The 20,215-nt window shown below is 37.9% G+C and overlaps 1 protein-coding gene across 3 annotated transcripts in view; it reads right to left on the minus strand.

The window, feature by feature from the left end:
• Positions 1–20,215, minus strand: part of LOC111160390 (ceramide kinase like) — a 116,381-nt gene that overhangs the window by 2,184 nt on the left and 93,982 nt on the right. For 2 of the 3 annotated variants that reach the window (XM_022523673.1, XM_022523603.1), the window contains 6 exons: positions 8,985–9,059; positions 7,799–7,976; positions 7,652–7,711; positions 7,002–7,027; positions 6,798–6,906; positions 4,031–4,127 (listed from right to left, as the gene is read on the minus strand). In XM_022523673.1, the coding sequence (XP_022379381.1) occupies positions 4,031–4,127; positions 6,798–6,906; positions 7,002–7,027; positions 7,652–7,711; positions 7,799–7,976; positions 8,985–9,059 (545 nt within the window). Of the gene's footprint in view, positions 1–4,030; positions 4,128–6,797; positions 6,907–7,001; positions 7,028–7,651; positions 7,712–7,798; positions 7,977–8,984; positions 9,060–15,153; positions 15,297–20,215 lie in introns of all 3 variants that reach the window. The other variant, XM_022523520.1, reaches the window with a different exon arrangement.

Raw genomic sequence — 20,215 nt, forward strand, 5'->3', positions numbered from 1 at the left:
GTTTGGGAAGAGGGTCTTTGCAGATGTGATTGAGCTAAGATGAAGTCATCAGGTTGAGCTCTCATCCAACATGAGTGATGTCCTTTTAAGAGAGGAGACAGCCACGTGATAAAAAATAGTCCGCCTGCGGCACGCAGCTGGAAGCTGAGAGAGGCCACGGAGGGATGGCCGCCACCAGTAAGTCTGTTATCTTAAAGCCTCAGTTTTCGTGTGCATCCTTCACCAAATGAAGCTCCACACATGCCAGCAAATTCATTACCTATGAAGCCACATCATTAGATGGGAGGTTAGGGAGCCAAGAGCTCAGTATCTCGTGTGAGGGTGTGTCTAAGATGTGAGGAAGAGACAAGCAGCTCAAACTGTGATACACACAAATGCCTTGATGGTGTAAGCAGAGAGTTAAACGAGAGAAACAAGAGGCAGCAAGCTCAGGATGTTGAGTGAGCTTCCTATCTGATGGGCGTCTTAACACACAAGGGTTAGACTGGAGGGGAAGGGAAGTAGTTTTGGAGAAAGGAAACATTTGCCTAAGTATGGATATAGGGCACCATCAAGCAACTACAAAAAGTTCAGCATACTGTAATACTGATTGTAATACTGGTGTTTTGGTACTTATTTTTAAAGAAGATATAAACAACTATATTTGATTTTTTTTTTAAAAAGACATACATGTGGTTACTCACTGAATTGTATCTCTCCCACAAAGTTATAAGTTGACCTTATCACCCCCATACCTTAGAATGTAACCATAGTTAGAGAGAAGGTCTTTAAAGGTGTGGCTAAAATGAGGTTTTGGGGTAGGCCCTCATCCACCATGACGGGTGTCCCTAAAAGACAAAACAAGGCACACAGATGCCAGGGATGTGCACACCCAGAGGAAAGACCCTGTGAAGACACAGCCAGAAGGCAGAGAGACATCTTGAAGCCACAAGAGGTCTCGGGAGAAACCAAACCTGCTAACACCATCTTGGACTTCTAATCTTCAGATCTGTAAAAAAATTTCTGTTAAGCCTCCACAGAGTCTGCGGTATTTGTCATGGCAGCCCTAACACACTAGTAAAATGACCAAAACACAGGAAAGCTGGGGTAGGATGGCAAGAGGTGAGGCTGTGACATAAGCAAGGGCCAGAATACAAAGGGCCATGTATTCCATGCCAAGGACATGCGATGCCATCTTGACAAGAAGGAGCAGGGCACTGAAGAGCTAAGCACGAGAGCATCAGCAAAGTGTTTTAGCAAAATCCCTCTGAAACTAAGTGTGGAAGACAAGACCAGAGCAAAGGAAGGTCGGGAAGAGGGTGCTATAAACTAGAAGGGATTAAGGTTCAAAATAAGGTGGAGGAGAAATTTCAGAAACATTTAGGAGGGAAACCAACAGAAGTGCTTGGTGGGTTGTGAGGAATGAGGGAGGGAGAGGATTCCAGAGTAACTCCAGGATGCCATCCTCTGGAGGGACACAGGGAAGGAGGACCTTTAGGGGAAACACAATATGGTCAGGTATGGACATGCTAGACTCAAGATGCCTATGAGTTTTCCTACTTCAGCACACAGGAAAGCACCATGATCCTGTTGATCAGCAGAGAAAAGAGAATACTAATTCACAAATTTCGCTAATTGTGCAAAGCTCAAATGATGGTTCAAACAGGGTGGCGGTGGGGAATGAGATCCCCCAGGACAAGTATCACAAGAGGACTAGAAGTTGGCAAACAAGTTCTCAGGGAAAGCGCTAACTTACTTAAGGGTCTTAAACTCCCTACCAAAAATGATGGTCAAAGTATACGTGGGAATGTAAGACAGAGGAAAAGGAGGACGGTGATAGGATACAGTTGAAAGGAAGGGTAGTATTTTTCTATTTGACACAGTGATGGGGAAGGCAGGATGATGGTGGTTTTCATTATGCACTACGATTGTTAATATATGTGAAGATTCAGTTCAACCTGGCAAAGATGGTTCCGGGACCTAGACTGGGGCTTTCCCGAGGCCGAAGTACTGTGTTTTCCTTTCTGGATACCACAGTTACTGCTAACTAGACTGCTGCTTATATAATCTTACCTTTATGTGGTCTTTATCATATTACATAATTTACATAAATTTACATTCTTGAAAATGTCACCATGAAGGAAAGAGACTACACATACACACCTATGTGTAAATATATGTCCTTTTTTTAAAAAAAAAACAAATGTATCAAATTAATATTGCTTGGAAGCAGTGACCTTGGGAATCCATCTACTTACTCATACATACCATCATGTTGAACATTTCAGAGTTTGTTAAAAAAAATAATTACAGAGCAATAACATGGATTTCAATTTTTGGAAAGAGCTAAGTCAATCAGAGTTAGGACTAACTACTGGCCTCCTCCAATCCCCCAACCCCCCACACACAGAGGCAATAATTTTTGCATCAAAAATAAGACATGGCTGGTAAATGGGGAAAACAGGTTATAATATATCTTGCATAACATGATCTCACTTTTTTTTAAAAGATTGTTTTCCTATAGAGAGTTCTATTCACTCTGTCTTCGCTTTTCTTTTTATAGAAAGCATGTACTACTCTCAAACTCACAAGGATATTTTCATGTTGAAAAAAGGATGCTTACAAAAAATTACCTCAGACAATTGCCCCTTAGGCAATTCCAAAAGAGAATTTCCTAGTTATTTTGTACCTCCCTAAAATAAATACAGAGCTTCTCAGGATGAGTACCTTCAGGTTAATACCCATTGAAGTTTTCACATATGTTTAATGTGGAAAGATTCAGAGGTTGATACCAAGGTAGTGATCCTGATTAGCTCTTGGAATACAGAATTTTGAGTGCTTTTTATATTGCTTTGCTGTTTCTACTTTCTGACTTAGGAAAAAATAATAACATGTACTGCTTGTGGATTAAGAAAAATAGTAACATTGCAAACAAAATGAGTAACATCTGAAAAGGCCTCCATTCCTTGGACAGTCAGTCACCATCTTTCCCCAAACACGCACACGTGAAGTTATTACTTCGGCTCACAACCTACATTATGTCTGCTTCTGTGTACTTTGAGATTCGTATTTAAGGAAAGAGGCACTGTAATTTTTATAATACAATTTCCTAGACACTTCATTCAGTTGCTTGCTCAATAAACACTGATCAAATAATGTAGCGGGCAGAAGAGAACTGAAACTTCACGAGGACTGTCTACAAAAGTTTACTACAGTGTGAGCCTTGCAATGGCCACCTGCATAAGCAAGATGCCACCACCGCGCTGGATTTATGCTCCTCCTCCCATGTACTCTCTACAGCTGCATTTCTGTACCTACAGGGAGTGAGACTACAGGGCTTTACAAGCATACCGATGTAGTTCAAAGACTCATCATTTCAGAAATTCACATATTTCTGGATCAGTTTCCTAAAAACTGGGTCAAAATCTCTGCCAAAAGAATGTGGCTTATAATAGTTATTGCTTCTCTTTAAAACAAATCCCTTAAGGGGAAATACAATTTTATCTGTCTCCCAAAACGTAACCACATGTTCTCGTTCTGAATAGAATACTGACTGTATAAAAGTGGTGTGTTTTTAAATATAGGTCTGCAAATCTATTTCAATTAAGTGAAGGGAGGCTGATCTGTACATAAATGGCAGGAGAATCTGAAGGTCATAACTTCAGAGAGTCTGCTGCTATAACACTGAGAAGGCTAAACATCTCAGACTTCACTACTTTTCATTCTGAAGAACAGCCAAGTATATAATTTTATCTTTAATTTACTTTACATTTCAATATAACACTACATTTTCTACTTTCTCTTTGCAGGCACACACGCACACACACAAATGTATGTATCCTCCAAAGGATAGCTCAAAAAGGACCAATCTATGTTAATACAATAGATATTCTTCAAAATTTGGAGGAACCACAAACTGAAAGAAAAAAAGATTAATATATTAAGAGAGTAATGCCTTCTTATGATGCAGGATTTGATGTCAACTCTTGCAGCATCTCTCTTTCCAGGATTAACAGTTTTGCACACAAGTAATAAAAATAATTTACTCTACCTGATTTTTAACACTGGCGTATCTTTTTAGGTGTTTTATAAATTCTGGTCGAGAAGTGTTCCGTACAACGATGAGAGCCATGCTTCCATTATTTAATCTGGAATTAAATATTTGTATTTGACATTGAGAAGTTTATGAAGTGATTGCAACAGAAATTACTCTATCATTCCTTCTAACAAATATCACGCTTACTAGAAGTTTTAGGCCAGAGAGATTAGTCATCGTCACATTACATTTACCTAAAATTCTTAAATCTTATCTTGCCGTTGTTATTTTTTAAACAGCACAGCCCTTCGAATTAATTTTTTATTAACTGACTGATTTCCTTCTCTGTAAGTTCGTTAGGGGCTTTTTAAGAAAATGAACGATCATGCATCCTATATACCTAGCAAGACATCATTTAAAATCCAATGTATTTACTTAGGGATACAAAATGTGAAATCGTGTGTTTTTAAAAGAGGTAAAATACCAAATAAATACAAATGGTATAACAAATTGCTCAACACTTTCTAAAACCTACAGTGTGATATTTAAATATTTACTTATGGGCAGGTCGAAGTGACATAGAAAAATAAATCAAAGGGGCCCACAGATGGATACAAGGGACAAATGTTGCCACACATGTGCAGTTAAATGACTGAGCATTTTAATCTTGCATAACAGTTCAGTTTAATATAAGAGACTGCAAATTTAGAGATGTGATTTAGTGCCAAAAAAGCCACTCACAAATGCATCTAGCTTTAGAAGGCAGTTTGCAGAAATATGTGCAAATGATTTCTAGCTTGATTTCAAGGCAAATATAAAGTTATTCCAAGAATAACAACAACATGAAAAAGAGCTCTTTAAATCTTATGGAAACTCAGGTTAGAGTTTGCAAGGGACCTTGGAGATTATCCATTCATTCACTCAGTTTATACAGATGGAAAAGAAGACCCCAAGTTTAAGTGATTTGCTCAAAGACACACTGGGAAAAACAAAATGATCACTGGTACCAGATCTCTTAGTTGCCAGGGTCCAATGTTCATTTTACTTAACATGCCAACACATTCAGAGTACTGTCTTGTGTTTTTATTCTTCAAAAATTGCTTAATTTTTCATAAACATGAAAAGCACTTCGTATGTCTCCTTTTCAATACTTAGTCATTGAAACATGCTCTATGTGACTTCACTATTCTAAATGTTTTATATATATTATGCATTTAATCTTGGGATACTGAAAACAACACTAATTTCTATCAGCAATTTTCACTGAGGTATTTTGAATTAAGTTATACTTTATTGGGGGGGGGAGGAATAAAGTTGGAAGTTGAATCTCCTGTGCAATGATCCTGAATCATTCTGAAGATAAATCTCTGAATACCTCTGGTCAACCAAGGTGTGGTATTACGGTTTTTACAAAAAAAAAAAAAAAAAAAAAAAAAAAAAGGTGGGGAAGTGTTTAGTTACAGTCCAAAAGGAAATCTCTAACTAGTCATCCTCTGAAAATTTAATCAATACTGATTAAGCCTCGTGAGAATAAGCAATGGAATTCCAGGCAAGTTAAAAACTGTATGGAGCAGCATTGAGAGAGGCATGAATCCACTCCCAGAAGTGTAGACCACCTCTCATGAAGGTCCTTGAGCAAACATGAGAGTCAGAGATGAAGTAGGATTAGACAAGTATTGTCTCCAGTCCTGTAGAACATTGCTCCTTTAGTCAGCTAGCTGGTTTCACTTTTAGCGAGGGAAACTATACTAGGCAGATACACATCTATCTAGGATTTCTGACAGTATAGGCAGGAAACAATTAAGCTACAATTTCTAAATCACAAAAGCTTCAAAATAACTCCCTTCCAGTTACTAAAGATAAAGAGGACCCTGGTGTCTAGATTATTAATATCAAAGTGCATAGTTTTTCTTCTTCTCTAACTTTGGATATTTCTCTATCACCTTCATATCAACTGCTGAGGAAAAAATTGTAAATCAATCCCTCTTGCTAGCTGTTAATCATTCTGGTTAAATATTTTGCAGGGAAGACAAAACTGATCATTGAAATGATGTTATAAATTGCCACAGCACAGAAGCCATTCTTTTAATCTACATCCAGGGAAAGTCTAGATTTGACTATATCATGCAATATTCATGATCCTTCCATGCTCTCTATGGGAGTGGGAGAGAAAGATTTTCAGATGAATAACAGACACCTGCTTGAAAAGAATGTGTAAGAGATGGTTTATATTTTTGTGGATAAAATGATATATAAAATGTCTCAAGAAAATGTGGGCAGCAGATTCGTATGTACCACTATTCATACTAAATATAAATAAGTGAAATTCAGTTTCCTTTGACAAAGGTATCAAATATACCCACAGACAAGCTATTCATGCTGAAGATATTTATGTCTGTTCTACAGTTTTAAAGTAGAGACGATCATAAGAAATACAAGAAATGTAATGTTTTCAATGACCAGTAAATAAACACAAATAAAGCGAGCAAAGTAGGCATAAAATGACATAATAAAATTATGTTAATAAAACCCCGAGAAATATTTTAGCTTCAGTAACATAAATAAATCAGTGATCATCTAGTCTTTCCAGTTTAACAGTTGGTCTCAGCCTACTCTGAGGCAAAGTCCCTTAGAATCTCTCCTATTATCACAGTCCAAAAGAGACTACCTGTTGATAATATTCTAGCCAGCCAAAAGTTAGCAAGGTATTCTAAAAGAGAGAAAAAAAAAAAACCCTGGTTTATAGAAAAGTATTAGTGATTCAATAAAAATGCTTACTAACCTGGTAGTAGGTGCCAAGCCTCTAGGTGCCACCGAACACAGGCAAGGGATTGCCATAATGCTGACATTCAAGAACTGACCCTGGACGGTCTGCCACTGATCACTACTGTCTAAAGGCAATGGAAGTGATTGGTTACTTGCCCTCACCAGAGCAAAATGTCAACAGGGTCTGGCTCAGTTCTTAAGGAGGTACTTTTAAGCTTACCAGATTTGGGAGATCCTTCTGCCTTCCTAAAAGAAAGAAAACAAAACAAAACAAAAGAAAAACCACATCACACAAAAAATAACATCTATTCTATTGAGAAACTTCAAGAAACTAATTTGTCAAATATTTTCTTAGATTAGATCAGGTAAGTAAAAATATGTGAGTATATTCCATTACCGCATTATACTGTGCTGATTCATTTAAAGGTGGCGTCATAACCACCATCACAATGATGATTTTGCTTTTCTTTTAAAGACTAGAACATTTGCTTTGTGTGGCTTTGAGTAATGTTCGTGTTCCACACTAGACTGAAATTCTGAGGGCAAAAACCATGGGTTTTGTTTGTTTTCTGGCTTACTGTTGTATCCAAAGTGCCTGGTATGTAACATTCAATAAACAGGATGTTGAACAAATGAGTGAATGATTGGATGGATGGATGGATGGATGGATGGATGGATGGAAGGAATCATTGTTTCTGAAGACAGAAGTCAAAAGTACATGGCCGTCTAGAATTACACTACTCTACATTCTTTGCTAATATTTTAGAAAAACAACCAAAGATCACAAGACTAAAAAATTGTGTATATCAGATTATTTCATGCTTTAAAGAAAGATATGGATGTTTATAGTACTTTGAGCTCTTTACCTACCATTCTTGTAAATCGTGAGAGCCGATACATGGTAAAAAGGATATTTCACAGTCTTCAGGCCTAAAATACAATAAAATTTGCTATTAACACTCATGTACTCTAAGATACAAAATTTTTGGTTTAAGGGAAAAAAAAAAAAAAGCTTACTTGAGTTTTGCCAGTGCCTTCATGACCGCAAAATCCCTTCGTTGGTTGGGTGACATCCATCGATTTTTTTCTGCAAGGGCCAAAGCTCTTCCACCAAAGCCAAACATGGCAGAGAACCCAAAGCGAAGAAGCTTGCCAGTGGTGCTAAAAGTGCAGACATCAACTGGTTGTATGTGCCCTTGAATATCATGTTGGATATTAGTCAAGCAGTGAGAGGAGTAGGGCAAGTTGTCAAAATGGCAAACACAGAAGAGCCTATTTATTTACTTATAGAAGATCTCAAGCAATTTCCTACCAGAATAAATATCCTTGCTTTCTCTTCATCTCCCCTGACCTACAACTACTACAACTGCCATTTGTAAATTTTTTAGGTACTAAGGGAGAAACACAAAGCAGTAAATACTACAACTTGTTATTTCATGTAAAACATGGTTAAAGAAGTCAAGTTGAAGTACACGGGCAAACTAAACTTAGATTTAACAGTAGTTTTGCATTGCACCTATCTGAGTTTACAGACCTTCCATTAATTGGAATAACAATTCTAGAGTAGCTGTGCAGTGAATTGTCTTTTTGTGTTTTTCTTTCTTTTTTTTTTTTAAAGATTTTATTTATTTATTTGACAGAGAGAGATCACAAGCAGGCAGAGAGGCAGGCAGAGAGACAAGAGGAAGCAGGCTCCCCGCTGAGCAGAGAGCCCGATGCGGGACTGGATCCCAGGACTCCGAGATCATGACCCGAGCCGAAGGCAGCGGCCCAACCCACTGAGCCACCCAGGCGCCCCTTGTGTTTTTCTTTTAATAACGTCATCCCAGCCCTACCATCTAGGTGTAGCCCAACAACAGTATCTGATATACTTCAAAAGGATGCACGGGTTTTCTTAATCTGATTGTAAAATTGTGATTTTGACCACCATGATGTTTTTTTTTCTCAAAAGATTATAGTAAAACTTCATTTTCTACTCTTTATAGTGCCTGTGCTCTGAAAAGGGAGGCAGCCCAATGGTGAAGCTTCGCCCTAATTGACTTTTGGTTTTCAGTAAAACATGTCTCTGCTTTGAGGGACAAAGAATTTGTCCTTCCTTAGATGCGTCTGACAGAAATAAAAGAGTCATAAATAAATATAAAAACTTCCTTATAAGAAAGTCAAATTCCTTATAAAACAGGAACTTCTTTGAAAGAATTCTTACCCATTATAATGTGCAAAGTTGCAGTTACCACATGAGGGATTCCATGAAGAGAATGTGCGAGTACGTTAGTAGAGCCTGCCAAATCAATTCAAAACATGTATAATCAATGTAGTGTATGTTTTCATTTATGCACTTGCTCTTACTTTACACAGAGATGACTATGTAATGTTCAAATGAAAAATTAATGGAAGCTTATAAGTGTTCATTCACAGACGCACATCAAATAGTCGCCAAATTTTTGTTTAGCCTTTAAACAACTTAAAATTAGTAAATAGTTTATAGTATCTACTTGCTCACTGCTTTTTCCATCATTAATGTCTATTTTCTACCAAAATGTACTAGATATGTCAAAGTCTACTCCAACTTCAATGAGTGGGCTTCTAACTTCTATCACAAAATGAGCACCAACAGCATTAAGGCTGTCCCTGGAGAGCAGAAACAAATGCATAAATATATAAATAAAAATCTAAGTAGTAACGAAGAAAAAAAATCTAAAATCACTGTAAAGTACTAGACAGTTTTTAAATACTTTTAATGAATCTTAGAGATAAGCTTTCATCCAAGAGGGGCTTTTCCTCTTATAGAACAAATGGTATCCTCGATGAAAAAAATATTTAATTTCATGGTATTTACCACTATAAAAGTCTGTTTTGAGACATTATAGGTTTCTTATTTTCATAATCATTAGGATAATATATGATCCACATGGATTTTTGCCACCACCCTGCAGAAGAGGAGAGTTCTCTCAAGTCAGGCTTCTATAACATTTTTGTGTCTCTGAGATCTTGGGGTAAAAGCCTTTTTTTGAACACGAAAATTTCAACTGGCCCCTGCCATTCCCAGGAGGTTAAAAGGATTTAAAATTAAGAGGCTACAAGTTTTCTTGAATTACAGATTATAAGAAAGAAATGGCAGTAACAGCCAGGAGCTATGAAAGCGTGAAGGTTAGCCCCTGGATTTGTTAGCTGGGAACAGTCCTGTGTGGTCATACATGACCTCTTTGTTTTGTATCACTTGAACTGATGTGCTCTAGGGTTGTCAAGTTGAAGAAGCTGAGGCAACTCAGGCATTTTCAACCAAGGCCGTCATTAAAATAATCGTCGTAAGGGACTTATCTAATATTAATGACTTCCAGACCTCTAGTAATACCAATTCAAAGAAAAGTCCATCTCAACCCTAATTAATAAACCTGTTCCAACTGATTCATCAAAGGGCAAATGATACTCTGACCTTTGTTACTCAGAATATGGCCCACTTTCCAGCCACAATACTCTGGTGCTTAGGACAATAAATGGGTGTTTATTAAAATGTTGACTCTGGGGTCCCACTCCAGACCTACTGAATCAGAGTCTGCATTTTATAAGATCCTCAGGTTTTGTGCCTGAACAGTAACGTGAAGAGGCACTCATCTAGAATTGTATGGTCTAGGGACCAGGAGCATCAACATCATCTGGGAGCTTGTTAAAAAGGCAAATTTCTGGGTCCCACCTCCAATCACTGGAAACAGAAGGTCTGGAAGTAAGGCCCCAGGTGTCCACGCTTTAGCCAGTTCTCAAGGCAACTCATAGGCATCCTAAGGTTTAAGAACAACGGGTCCAGAAACCTGTTACTCAGTGGATCTTTACCCAGGAGTCAATTACCTAAGCCTTTCCAATTATCCTCTGACCATCTAACAGTTTACCCTCTGGTCATCTAATTGCTAATTAATCTGGAATGGGTGGGAGGGAAGAAAGGAAACAAATCAACCTATTTTGCTTCCCAATCAGATTTATGGTAAAGGTTTTGGAGGAGGCCACATAATTAGAGTGAGATATTTAGGATTATCAATGGATTACAGTACTCCATGAAACACATTTCCTCCATTACCATGGTTAATTAGGAATAGGCAATAAAAGCTTTCCTCTAGAAGGGCTATTAAAGAACATAATGTAATGTTGTCATGTGCAATAGAGAATGACACATATCATGACTCAAGAAAATAAAGACCATTAATTCCCTATGAGTTTGAAGTATGCTAAGCATATCCAAACACAACTCTTTTTAGATTGCTCAAGATCGCTTTTTTAAATTTTTACGTCTCAGGATTTGCACCTTGACAACTTGTTCTTAAATCCATAGAATTTGCAAAGAGGCATGACCAGAAATTTTAGTCATCTTCTACTCTGATTAACCCATTCCTTAGTCCTGAAGAACAGTTTTTTACACACTGAATTAAAAGGAAAGTTTGTGAGGAAAGTGCTTATAAAATGGTAATACTATAGATTGCTCAGTATTTTTATTTGGATAATCTAAAAGACAGAGTACAATTTCCAAAAACAAAATGTGATCCGTCTGTAAAGACATCTACATGCCAAAAGAACATGTTGCTCACATAAATAACAACTATGTAAATTTAGCATTCCCACAAAAGCTATAAATGTTCTACCTCAAGGTAAACATTTTAATTAGTCTGAAAAGTTATTTTTCTTAACAGCTACCAGCAATTTTGCTCACCACCACCTCCCCAGACCTGCTAAAATGTGCCAGATACAAAGAGGGTAAGGACAGAAGTAGCAGTTCATGTAAAGCATGAGTGATGGAAGCACCAGACAGAAACTATGGAGGAAAAAAGAAACAAGGAAAAAAATTGTCCTTGGAAGTGCAAGCACTTCTGCAGAACAATTAACTTAATTAACCAGACACCATGAATATTCATAAGGCCGTTAATGTCTCCCACATCCAAACAGATAAATGTGATGTAATGACTTCCTAGTCAAGCATATCTAAAATTCTCATGAAAACTGCACCTACACTTTGGTTCTTTGCCTGAAATATCATAGAAATTAACAGTCCCTTGGCAATATTTTATTCTCCTCAAATTAATTGGAAAGCATGAATTTATTTATGTGAATGCTATAGGAATATATGGTTTGCCATCAGTATGTGGACTGAGCCTTGTTTTACAACAACTGGATTGCTTTTTTATTTTTATGTCCTCTCTTTTTCCTCTATCCTCCCCCCACCCGTTTAATCGGAATCTCTCTGTATAGTTCCTTAGCACCAGTTCCCATGGCAACAAACACCATTGCTAATGGCCAGCAGTTCAAATACAGGCTTCCCCACATCTGATCCATTTGAGTCTGACCATAATTCAGCGGCTTAGTCTGTTGGCTCAGTGGAGTAATTTACTAAACACTCTCCCTCTGGGTGTCTCTCTCCAGGAGGCAAATGGCTTCAAAGGCAGACTGTCTTCTGTGTGCAGCCTGGAAACTTCCTGCCCCGCTCTTGTTCCCATTCTCTATCAAAGGCCTGATGGGGCATTGGGTCCTCCTATTAGTACATCCCCCACATGACTTCCCCCTCTTTATGGAATCCATAAGCTGGAACTCCTATACCATGACCACAATTTTGGCAACAGGCTGTATTTTCTAAGCCAAGTGCATTCAAATGGCATATTAAGAAGATAAGCATAACCACTAGTTTTTCTAGCTAACTATTCACTTTAGGTCAAATGCCTACCTGTGAGGATAACAATTTTACTTTTGATACACAACAGTTAATAAGTGACCTCTAGTGTGAGTGTATATACTACTGAAGAGGAAATGACCTAAGCACATCCACTTGGCTTGGAAGGAAATGCTGAAAAACTCCACCATTACAAACAGAGCCACTAAAATGATGCGAAAAGGTGAAAATGACTGGTTCCTCTTGGCCACATTTTTTTTTTTCCCTCCCAGTTGAGGTTATTTTCTTCTCTTCTGCTTAAAGATCATCAAAGGTTTTCTCTATATGCTTTATAATTATCAGGATATATCCAAATGTGTGTTTCCTTTTAAATTCTTCTGGTTTTTTAAAAAGACTTCACAGTCTAAAAGAGCATTTGTGTATCTTTTGTTTTCTGTCCACGAACAATACTAAATATACTGAAATCCATACTAAATGAATGTGGTTATCAAATGGATAGAATGTTGAATTTTTTAACCAGTCATATTATTTCCTATTTTCATAGGAAATGGTCATTGTTTCTACTTTTCTTGTAGAGGGAATACTGTGTGAGGTTTTCCAAATGAAAAGAAATAATCACTTTCCATCACTACTGTTTAAATAATTTGGGAGGAGTGACTGGCATAATGTAATAAACTTGTGAAAGATATTTTCCTCTCTTCTGGAAGCCAGGGCTACTCCAGCTGTTCTCCCAGGCTCCCACAGCTTTCCCCTCCCTTCCCCTACCCACAAATTCTCCCAGAAAGCCACCCAGCAGGGTGTTCCCTTGCTCTCAAACTCCCATTGTTTCCTACTGTTTATCAAATACAATTCAGACCCCTCCCAGTGGAGTCCCCCCCCCCAAGCCACCCTGCTTTGGGACAATTCTGATCCCGTCATCACCCAACAAATGACAAATGACCTGTGTTCTATTTCTCCATGCTCTTGGATTTCGCTTTGGCATTGATTATTTTTGCAATGAAGAAAATAACTCATCCTCATCAGGCCAGATCCTACCCATTTTAGGCCTAATTCAAGTGCACGCGCTCTATTAATGTCTTCTTTACGTTCATTCACTTAATAAATGTTATTGAATGTTCATGTGTCACATTCTATTCTAGCTGCTGGCAATACAGCAGTGAGAATGAATCTTTCTGGCATTCTCAACTCCGGGTTATCTCTTTATACTCCGATAATGGGAGTTACAACATTTTACCTCATATGACATTGTAAGCGGCTTGACTAAAGTGGCCTTGTCAAATTTCATACCTGGGGCTGTGTGATCACTAGACCTTTATAGGGGAAGCCAGAATAATAACTATCCCATTTGTCAATTGTTTAACTATGTATTAAATCCTCCACATATACCATCTAATACTACAATAACCTTATACTGAGGTGAATATATATATGGGTATCTTTTTTACAGATTAGAAAAACGAGGCTCAAAGAAATTAAATAACTTGTCCAAAGTCTCACATTTGCTAGTGGAGATGCCAAACTTGGGTCTTTCAGATTCAAAGTCTGCATTTAACTCTGTGTTACACTGTCTAGGATAGGAAGTGAAACAGAATGGCATTAAAAGTATAAATTGCTCTAGGCAGTATAGACATTTTAACAATGTTTATTCTTCCGATCCAAGAGCATGGAATGGTCTTCCATCTTTTTGTGTCTTCTTCAATTTCTTTCATGAGTGTTCTGTGGTTCCTCGAGTACAGATCCTTTACCTCTTTGGTTAGGTTTATTCCTAGGTAGCTTATGGTTCTTGGTGCTATAGTAAATGGAATCGATTCTCTAATTTGCATTTCTGTATTTTTATTGTTAGTGTATAAGAAAGCCACTGATTTCTGTACATTGACTTTGTATCCTGCCACGTTACTGAATTGCTGTATCACCTTACACCAGTTAGAATGGCCAAAATTAGCAAGACAGGAAACAACATGTGTTGGAGGGGATGTGGAGAAAGGGGAACCCTCTTACGCTGTTGGTGGGAATGCAAGTTGGTGCAGCCTCTTTGGAGAACGGTGTGGAGATTCCTCAAGAAATTAAAAATAGAGCTTCCCTATGACCCTGCAATTGCACTACTGGGTATTTATCCCAAAGATACAGATGTAGTGAAAAGAAGGGCCATCTGTACCCCAATGTTTATAGCAGCAATGGCCATGGTCGCCAAACTGTGGAAAGAACCAAGATGCCCTTCAACGGACGAATGGATAAGGAAGATGTGGTCCATACACACTACGGAGTATTATGCTTCCATCAGAAAGGATGAATACCCAACTTTTGTAGCAACATGGACGGGACTGGAAAAGATTATGCTGAGTGAAATAAGTCAAGCAGAGAGAGTCAATTATCATATGGTTTCACTTATTTGTGGAGCATAACAAATAGCATGGAGGACAAGGGGAGTTAGAGAGGAGAAGGGAGTTGGGGGAAATTGGAAAGGGAGGTGAACCATGAGAGACTATGGACTCTGAAAAACAATCTGAGGGTTTTGAAGGGGCGGGGGGTGGGAGGTTGGGGGAACCAGGTGTTGGGTATTAGAGAGGGCACGGATTGCATGGAGCACTGGGTGTGCTGCAAAAACAATGAATACTGTTATGCTGAAATAAAAAATATATATATATTAAAAAAAAAAAAAAGGAAGTGAAACAGAGAAAGATAGGAGGAGAGGTTCCAATTAGCAAATCCATGGTCACTGGCTTGCCTGCTGGTATTAAGCCGAGTGGCAGCTGTGCTCGGACAGGGGTAAGGAGGCTGTCTGTTTCCTTCCCAGCAATCTTCTGGGCTCTGAGAAGCAAAGCATGGGCAACTTCACTGGCAGATCCATCGCCACCAACACAGACGACACTAGAAAACAAGAAATTAAAGAATGCAACACTTTACAATAATCGGTAATTATTCATGAAATCTCAACTTCAGAAGAGTAACCTTATATATTCAAGTGCAAGGTTACTCACACGCACCTTCCAACATTTTAGTAAGTATCAATGAATAAGAAGGCCCTAGCGCTGCCCTGGTCAAGTTTACTTCGAGGATATGATTCCTACACAATACCCCGTAGACAAAATGTTTTTAAGTGGGTTAAGAGGCATTAAAACACTTGAACATGTTAATTCACGTTGAATCTGCATTTGGCTCTGTTGATACCCAAAAGTATATTGTTCTCATTTTATGTTAGCAGTCATGTACAATTCATTTAACCAACTGCTAATTTTCAATATAGCTCTGAAAAGACAGCTGTAAAAGTCATGTGAAATATGAAACTTTAAGAAGCGATTTACCACTAGTATATAAATATAGTAATTACAAACCTGAACTGTTTTTTATCTTTTGGACATTACTGCTAGATGGCACTTTTAAAATTACTGTTACTGCCCTTTTGATCCTAGTCAGTACTGCTAATAATTTTTTAAGAGTTCATGGTAAGTAGACTACAGCAGAGGTGGTGGTAGAAACTCATGAAAGTAATATATCCAATTTCAGAAATTTGTTTCATAATTATTTGTATTTAAAAGATGTAAAATAATCTTAAGTAGCAAAAGCACATTAATTTACCCAAAAGAAGGAAGAGTTTGTGTTATTGAAAGCAGGTATCATAACTCAAGGCCCATAAGAGCCCAGCAAAAATGGAAGGGCACAATGAATCTAAAGGAGGAACGGATTTTCAGTTCAGCCCACTCATGTCATCTGGGAGGCATGCCTAGATTTTTCAGACACTTTTCATCCTCTGATTTTTCTAGAACAACCACAGATTCTGATTTCTGGGTGAGTCTCCTAATTTGTCAATATTATCAACTAGCATTCAATTTATTTAAAACCTCCATGTGCCAAACAAACAGCCTATGGATCATGAGCAGCAGGTTTTATTTGTTTTAAAATGGATTTATTTATTTGAGAGAGAAAGCAAGTGTGGGACGAACGGGTAGAGAAAGAAGAGAGAAACCCAAGCAGACTATACGTTCAGCACAGAGCCTGAGGTGGGGCTCGATCTCAGGACCCTGAGATCAGACCTGAGCCAAAACCAAGAGTTGGATGTTCAACTGACTGGGCCACCCAGGTGCCCTGGTCACCAGCTTTTAAATGGATCCTTAAGGTTAGGAAACTCTTGACGTTGGTGAACCCAGAGTCTGAGGGTCCCTCAACTCCCCACCCCCAACCTATCTCTCAGCCTTCCAGCCCCTGCACAGAGCTGTGGTTCAGCCCTATGACTGCACACTGCCTGGCAGGATCCAGGTCCACCCTTGTTATCAGAGACTCCAGGACGTGGGATATGACCCGGTAATTGTTGACTAAGGGTACTATTTTAGGTCTGAAAGGATTCTAGGGGTTCATCATGTAGCCACTGATTCAGAAAAAAAGTGATTGTACCTACTGAAGGTTGACTTTATGTCAGAAAATACGTTGGTTCTTTTCTATTAAATCCTCAGAGTTCTATGAAGTAGGCATTAGCCTCATCTTTATAAAGGGGGAAGCCAAGGTTTGATGTGAACCTTGTCTAATTTGATTTCAAAGATCTTGGAGATTGGCCAACACTCTATGAACTTAAGCACACCTAGGAGATTCACGCCCTTTCTACCCGCTAAGGTGTGTGTGTGATCTAAACGGAGCACATAAGGTCATCCCACAAAACATCTAACTTAGCTCAGAACCTGACTTTGCCATTCTGTATGGCAGCATCTGGCCCCTGGGACCCTGCACCCAGTAGAGCATCCGGTACGTGTTAACTCACTGCTAGCATTGATAGCGATGGTTCCGCTGTGAACATACTCTGCCACAAAAACCTTTGAGTTTTTGTCCTAACACGTCCTAGGTTACTTATTTTGAAACTTTAACAAATGATAATTACAATAATAAAGTAATATTTAGTGAATGATTACTATGTACCAGACACTGTTCTCAGCACCTTCCATGTATTAACTCATTTAATTTGGACACTAACCATATGCAAAAGATATTTTTACCTTCAATTTTCAATTGGGAAACTAAGGCATAGAAAGATTAAGTAACTTTCCCAAGGTCATTACATAGTAAGTGACGGAGGATTTGAAACATCACAATTCGGCCTTAAGAGATGGCACTACTACTACTAGTCCACGTATCGTATCCTTTCTATATGTGAAATCTAATGAAAATCACCTTATGGGAAGCTTACTCTTTTGAAAATCAGTTTACCAATAGAATTAATGTGTAATTAAATGTGTTAAAGTAATATATTTATGTTGATAACTATTATATCATTAAGATCACCTCCAGGAATAGTTACTCAGCCTCGAGGATATACTTCAGACAAACCTATCACAAGAGTCTGCACATTACAAGAAAAGGCAAAGCAAACACCCACCCACAACCTTTTATGTGTTAATTTAACCACACTTAAGAGTTACCCTAAACATAAAACTTAAAGTAGCTAATCTTTTGCATGTGCTACCTCTTGTATTTTCAGAAAAAGTAAACTCCTTCTTGCCATGACCCCAAATACAATCATTCTGCCTGGAAAGGTAGAAGCAGAGGCTGATACCTTATTTCTCTTCATAAAATTTCCCTTTATATAATTTTTAAATCTGTGTTTCTTCATCTACAAACCAGTATCATCTTTGAAATGTTCCCAACAGGTTACTAGGTTTTGATTTAAACTTTTTTTTTGAAAAAAAGTACTTTTTAAAAAATACCTTACTTAGTAATACAGATACCATGGTCAATGGGGTCAAATCTCAATGTTAGTCAAATAATGTCCGAATCAGCATAGGTCTAGTTCATGGTGAAATTTTAAAAAGAAGAGAAAAACTAATTCAAGTTCAAATAAAACACTATGGAGCAAAATAGGAAATATTAGCACATTTATAACTGCATAAGAGCTACAGATTAGCTTAACCATGCTCACACTTGTAAATTCAACTGTTCCAGCTACAGGTCTCAGCACCTGACCGTACTCTTTTCTTTGCCATTACAAAACGTTCTCTCCATGCATAGTAAAAATAGGGGGCAAATAAAAAGTGGCACTCCTACAAGTTTGAGTGATGGATCTCAGAGTGTTTGCTAGGATACACTGGAGATGCACAACAGCGGTCTTGCGTACTGATAGATGTGTTCCTGTTAGCTCTTTTGACATGATATGTCTTTATATAAACATACGTAACTCATTAAAAATTCCAAAATCTTAACAAGTAACATTTCTTAAACATTATTTACCAAACCATTTGGCTTTATTAAGGTCCAAGAATATTTCTTGGACCTTAAACTGTCTGGTCCGTGTCTATAAACCTTTAGATGATTTTCTAATCACACCCTACCAATAGCTTCACTTGAGTCGGGCAGAAATGCTCCAGGCTCAAGTTCTTGAAGGAATCCCCTCTCTAATCAAAGACCATAGAATCTTGAGGGTAGCTTATCCCAACCTTGAATCATTTGTACCTTTTTCTCAGGAAGTCCTTCAACAGCTACTCTTTGAACATGTGCAGAAACAGGAACTCACAAAGGGAGTGCATTCCGTTTTCAAATGCTTCAACTTGTTAGAGAATTGCTCTTTCTTTTTAATTGAAGTGTATTTGGTATATAACATATTATGAGGGTCAGGTACATAACATAATGACTCAATATTTGTATGCATGCAAAGTGATCCTCACAATAAGTCTCATTCCCAGCCATCATCATACAAAGTTACAAAAAACTATCTTGTTGTCACACTTTCTGGATCTCTTTCAGCAACTTTCAAATATGCAATACACTGTTACTGACTATAATCCTCATGCTGTATATTACAGCTCCCTGACTGATTTATAACTAGAAGTCTGTACCCCTTGATCTCCTTCACCCATTTCACCCACCCCTAACCTCCTCCCCTCCAGCAACCACCAATCTGTTCTTTTATCTTGGCATTTGCAACAACATGGAAGGACCTAGAGAATACTGTAACATGGGAGGACCTAGAGAGTATTATGCCAAATGAAATAAGATACAGTATGATTTCATACATACATGGAATCTAAAAAACAAAATGCATACAAAGAATTATTCTCTTAAAGTGTCTAAAGAAACAATGTTTCCATTGTTCTCATATACCTAATCTGTGTAATTCTAAGTGGAGTGACTTAAAATGACCATTTTAGTAATTTTTCCCAGATCCCAGTGGAAAAACTAGGCCCATGAAAATAAATGAGGTATTGAAGAAATCTTAGAAAATAGATGATTTTCAATAGAAATTTTAAATTATTATAAGACCTAAATAAATCAGCATGCTGTGGAATTCAGAAACCATCAAATCACTGAACTTACATCACAGGATAGTTAGGTCAAACTATGTGGTTAAAAAAATGTGGCTAATAACTGAAAGATCTGCATCCCTTTTAGGGCCACACTGTTAAATAACAACACCTACCATGTGAAATAAACAAGAATTAAGTACATTCAGAGAAAAAAATCACTATACTGCCCTTGAGTCTTTTGTCATTCTGCAAAATTTTTAAAAAGATTTTCTTTATTTATTTGAGAGAGAGAAATCACAAGCAGTGTGGAGGGGCAGAGAGGGACGGAGAAGCAGATTCTCTGCTGAGCAGGGAGCCTAATGCGGGGCTCTATCCCAGGACCCTAAGATCATGACCTGAGCAGAAGGCAAAAGCTTAACCCACTGAGCCACCCAGGAGCCCCTCTGCAAAATTCTTCTTCATCCTTACATAGTATAATTACTAATGAAACGTATTTATACATAGCACATTCACACATATACATAGCACATAGAACTTCAAAATGCTGATGGGCAAAACCAGGTC

The sequence above is a fragment of the Enhydra lutris genome, unplaced genomic scaffold, assembly GCF_002288905.1.
Source record: "Enhydra lutris kenyoni isolate GAN:26980312 unplaced genomic scaffold, ASM228890v2 scaffoldscaffold1, whole genome shotgun sequence".
NCBI lineage: Eukaryota > Metazoa > Chordata > Mammalia > Carnivora > Mustelidae > Enhydra > Enhydra lutris.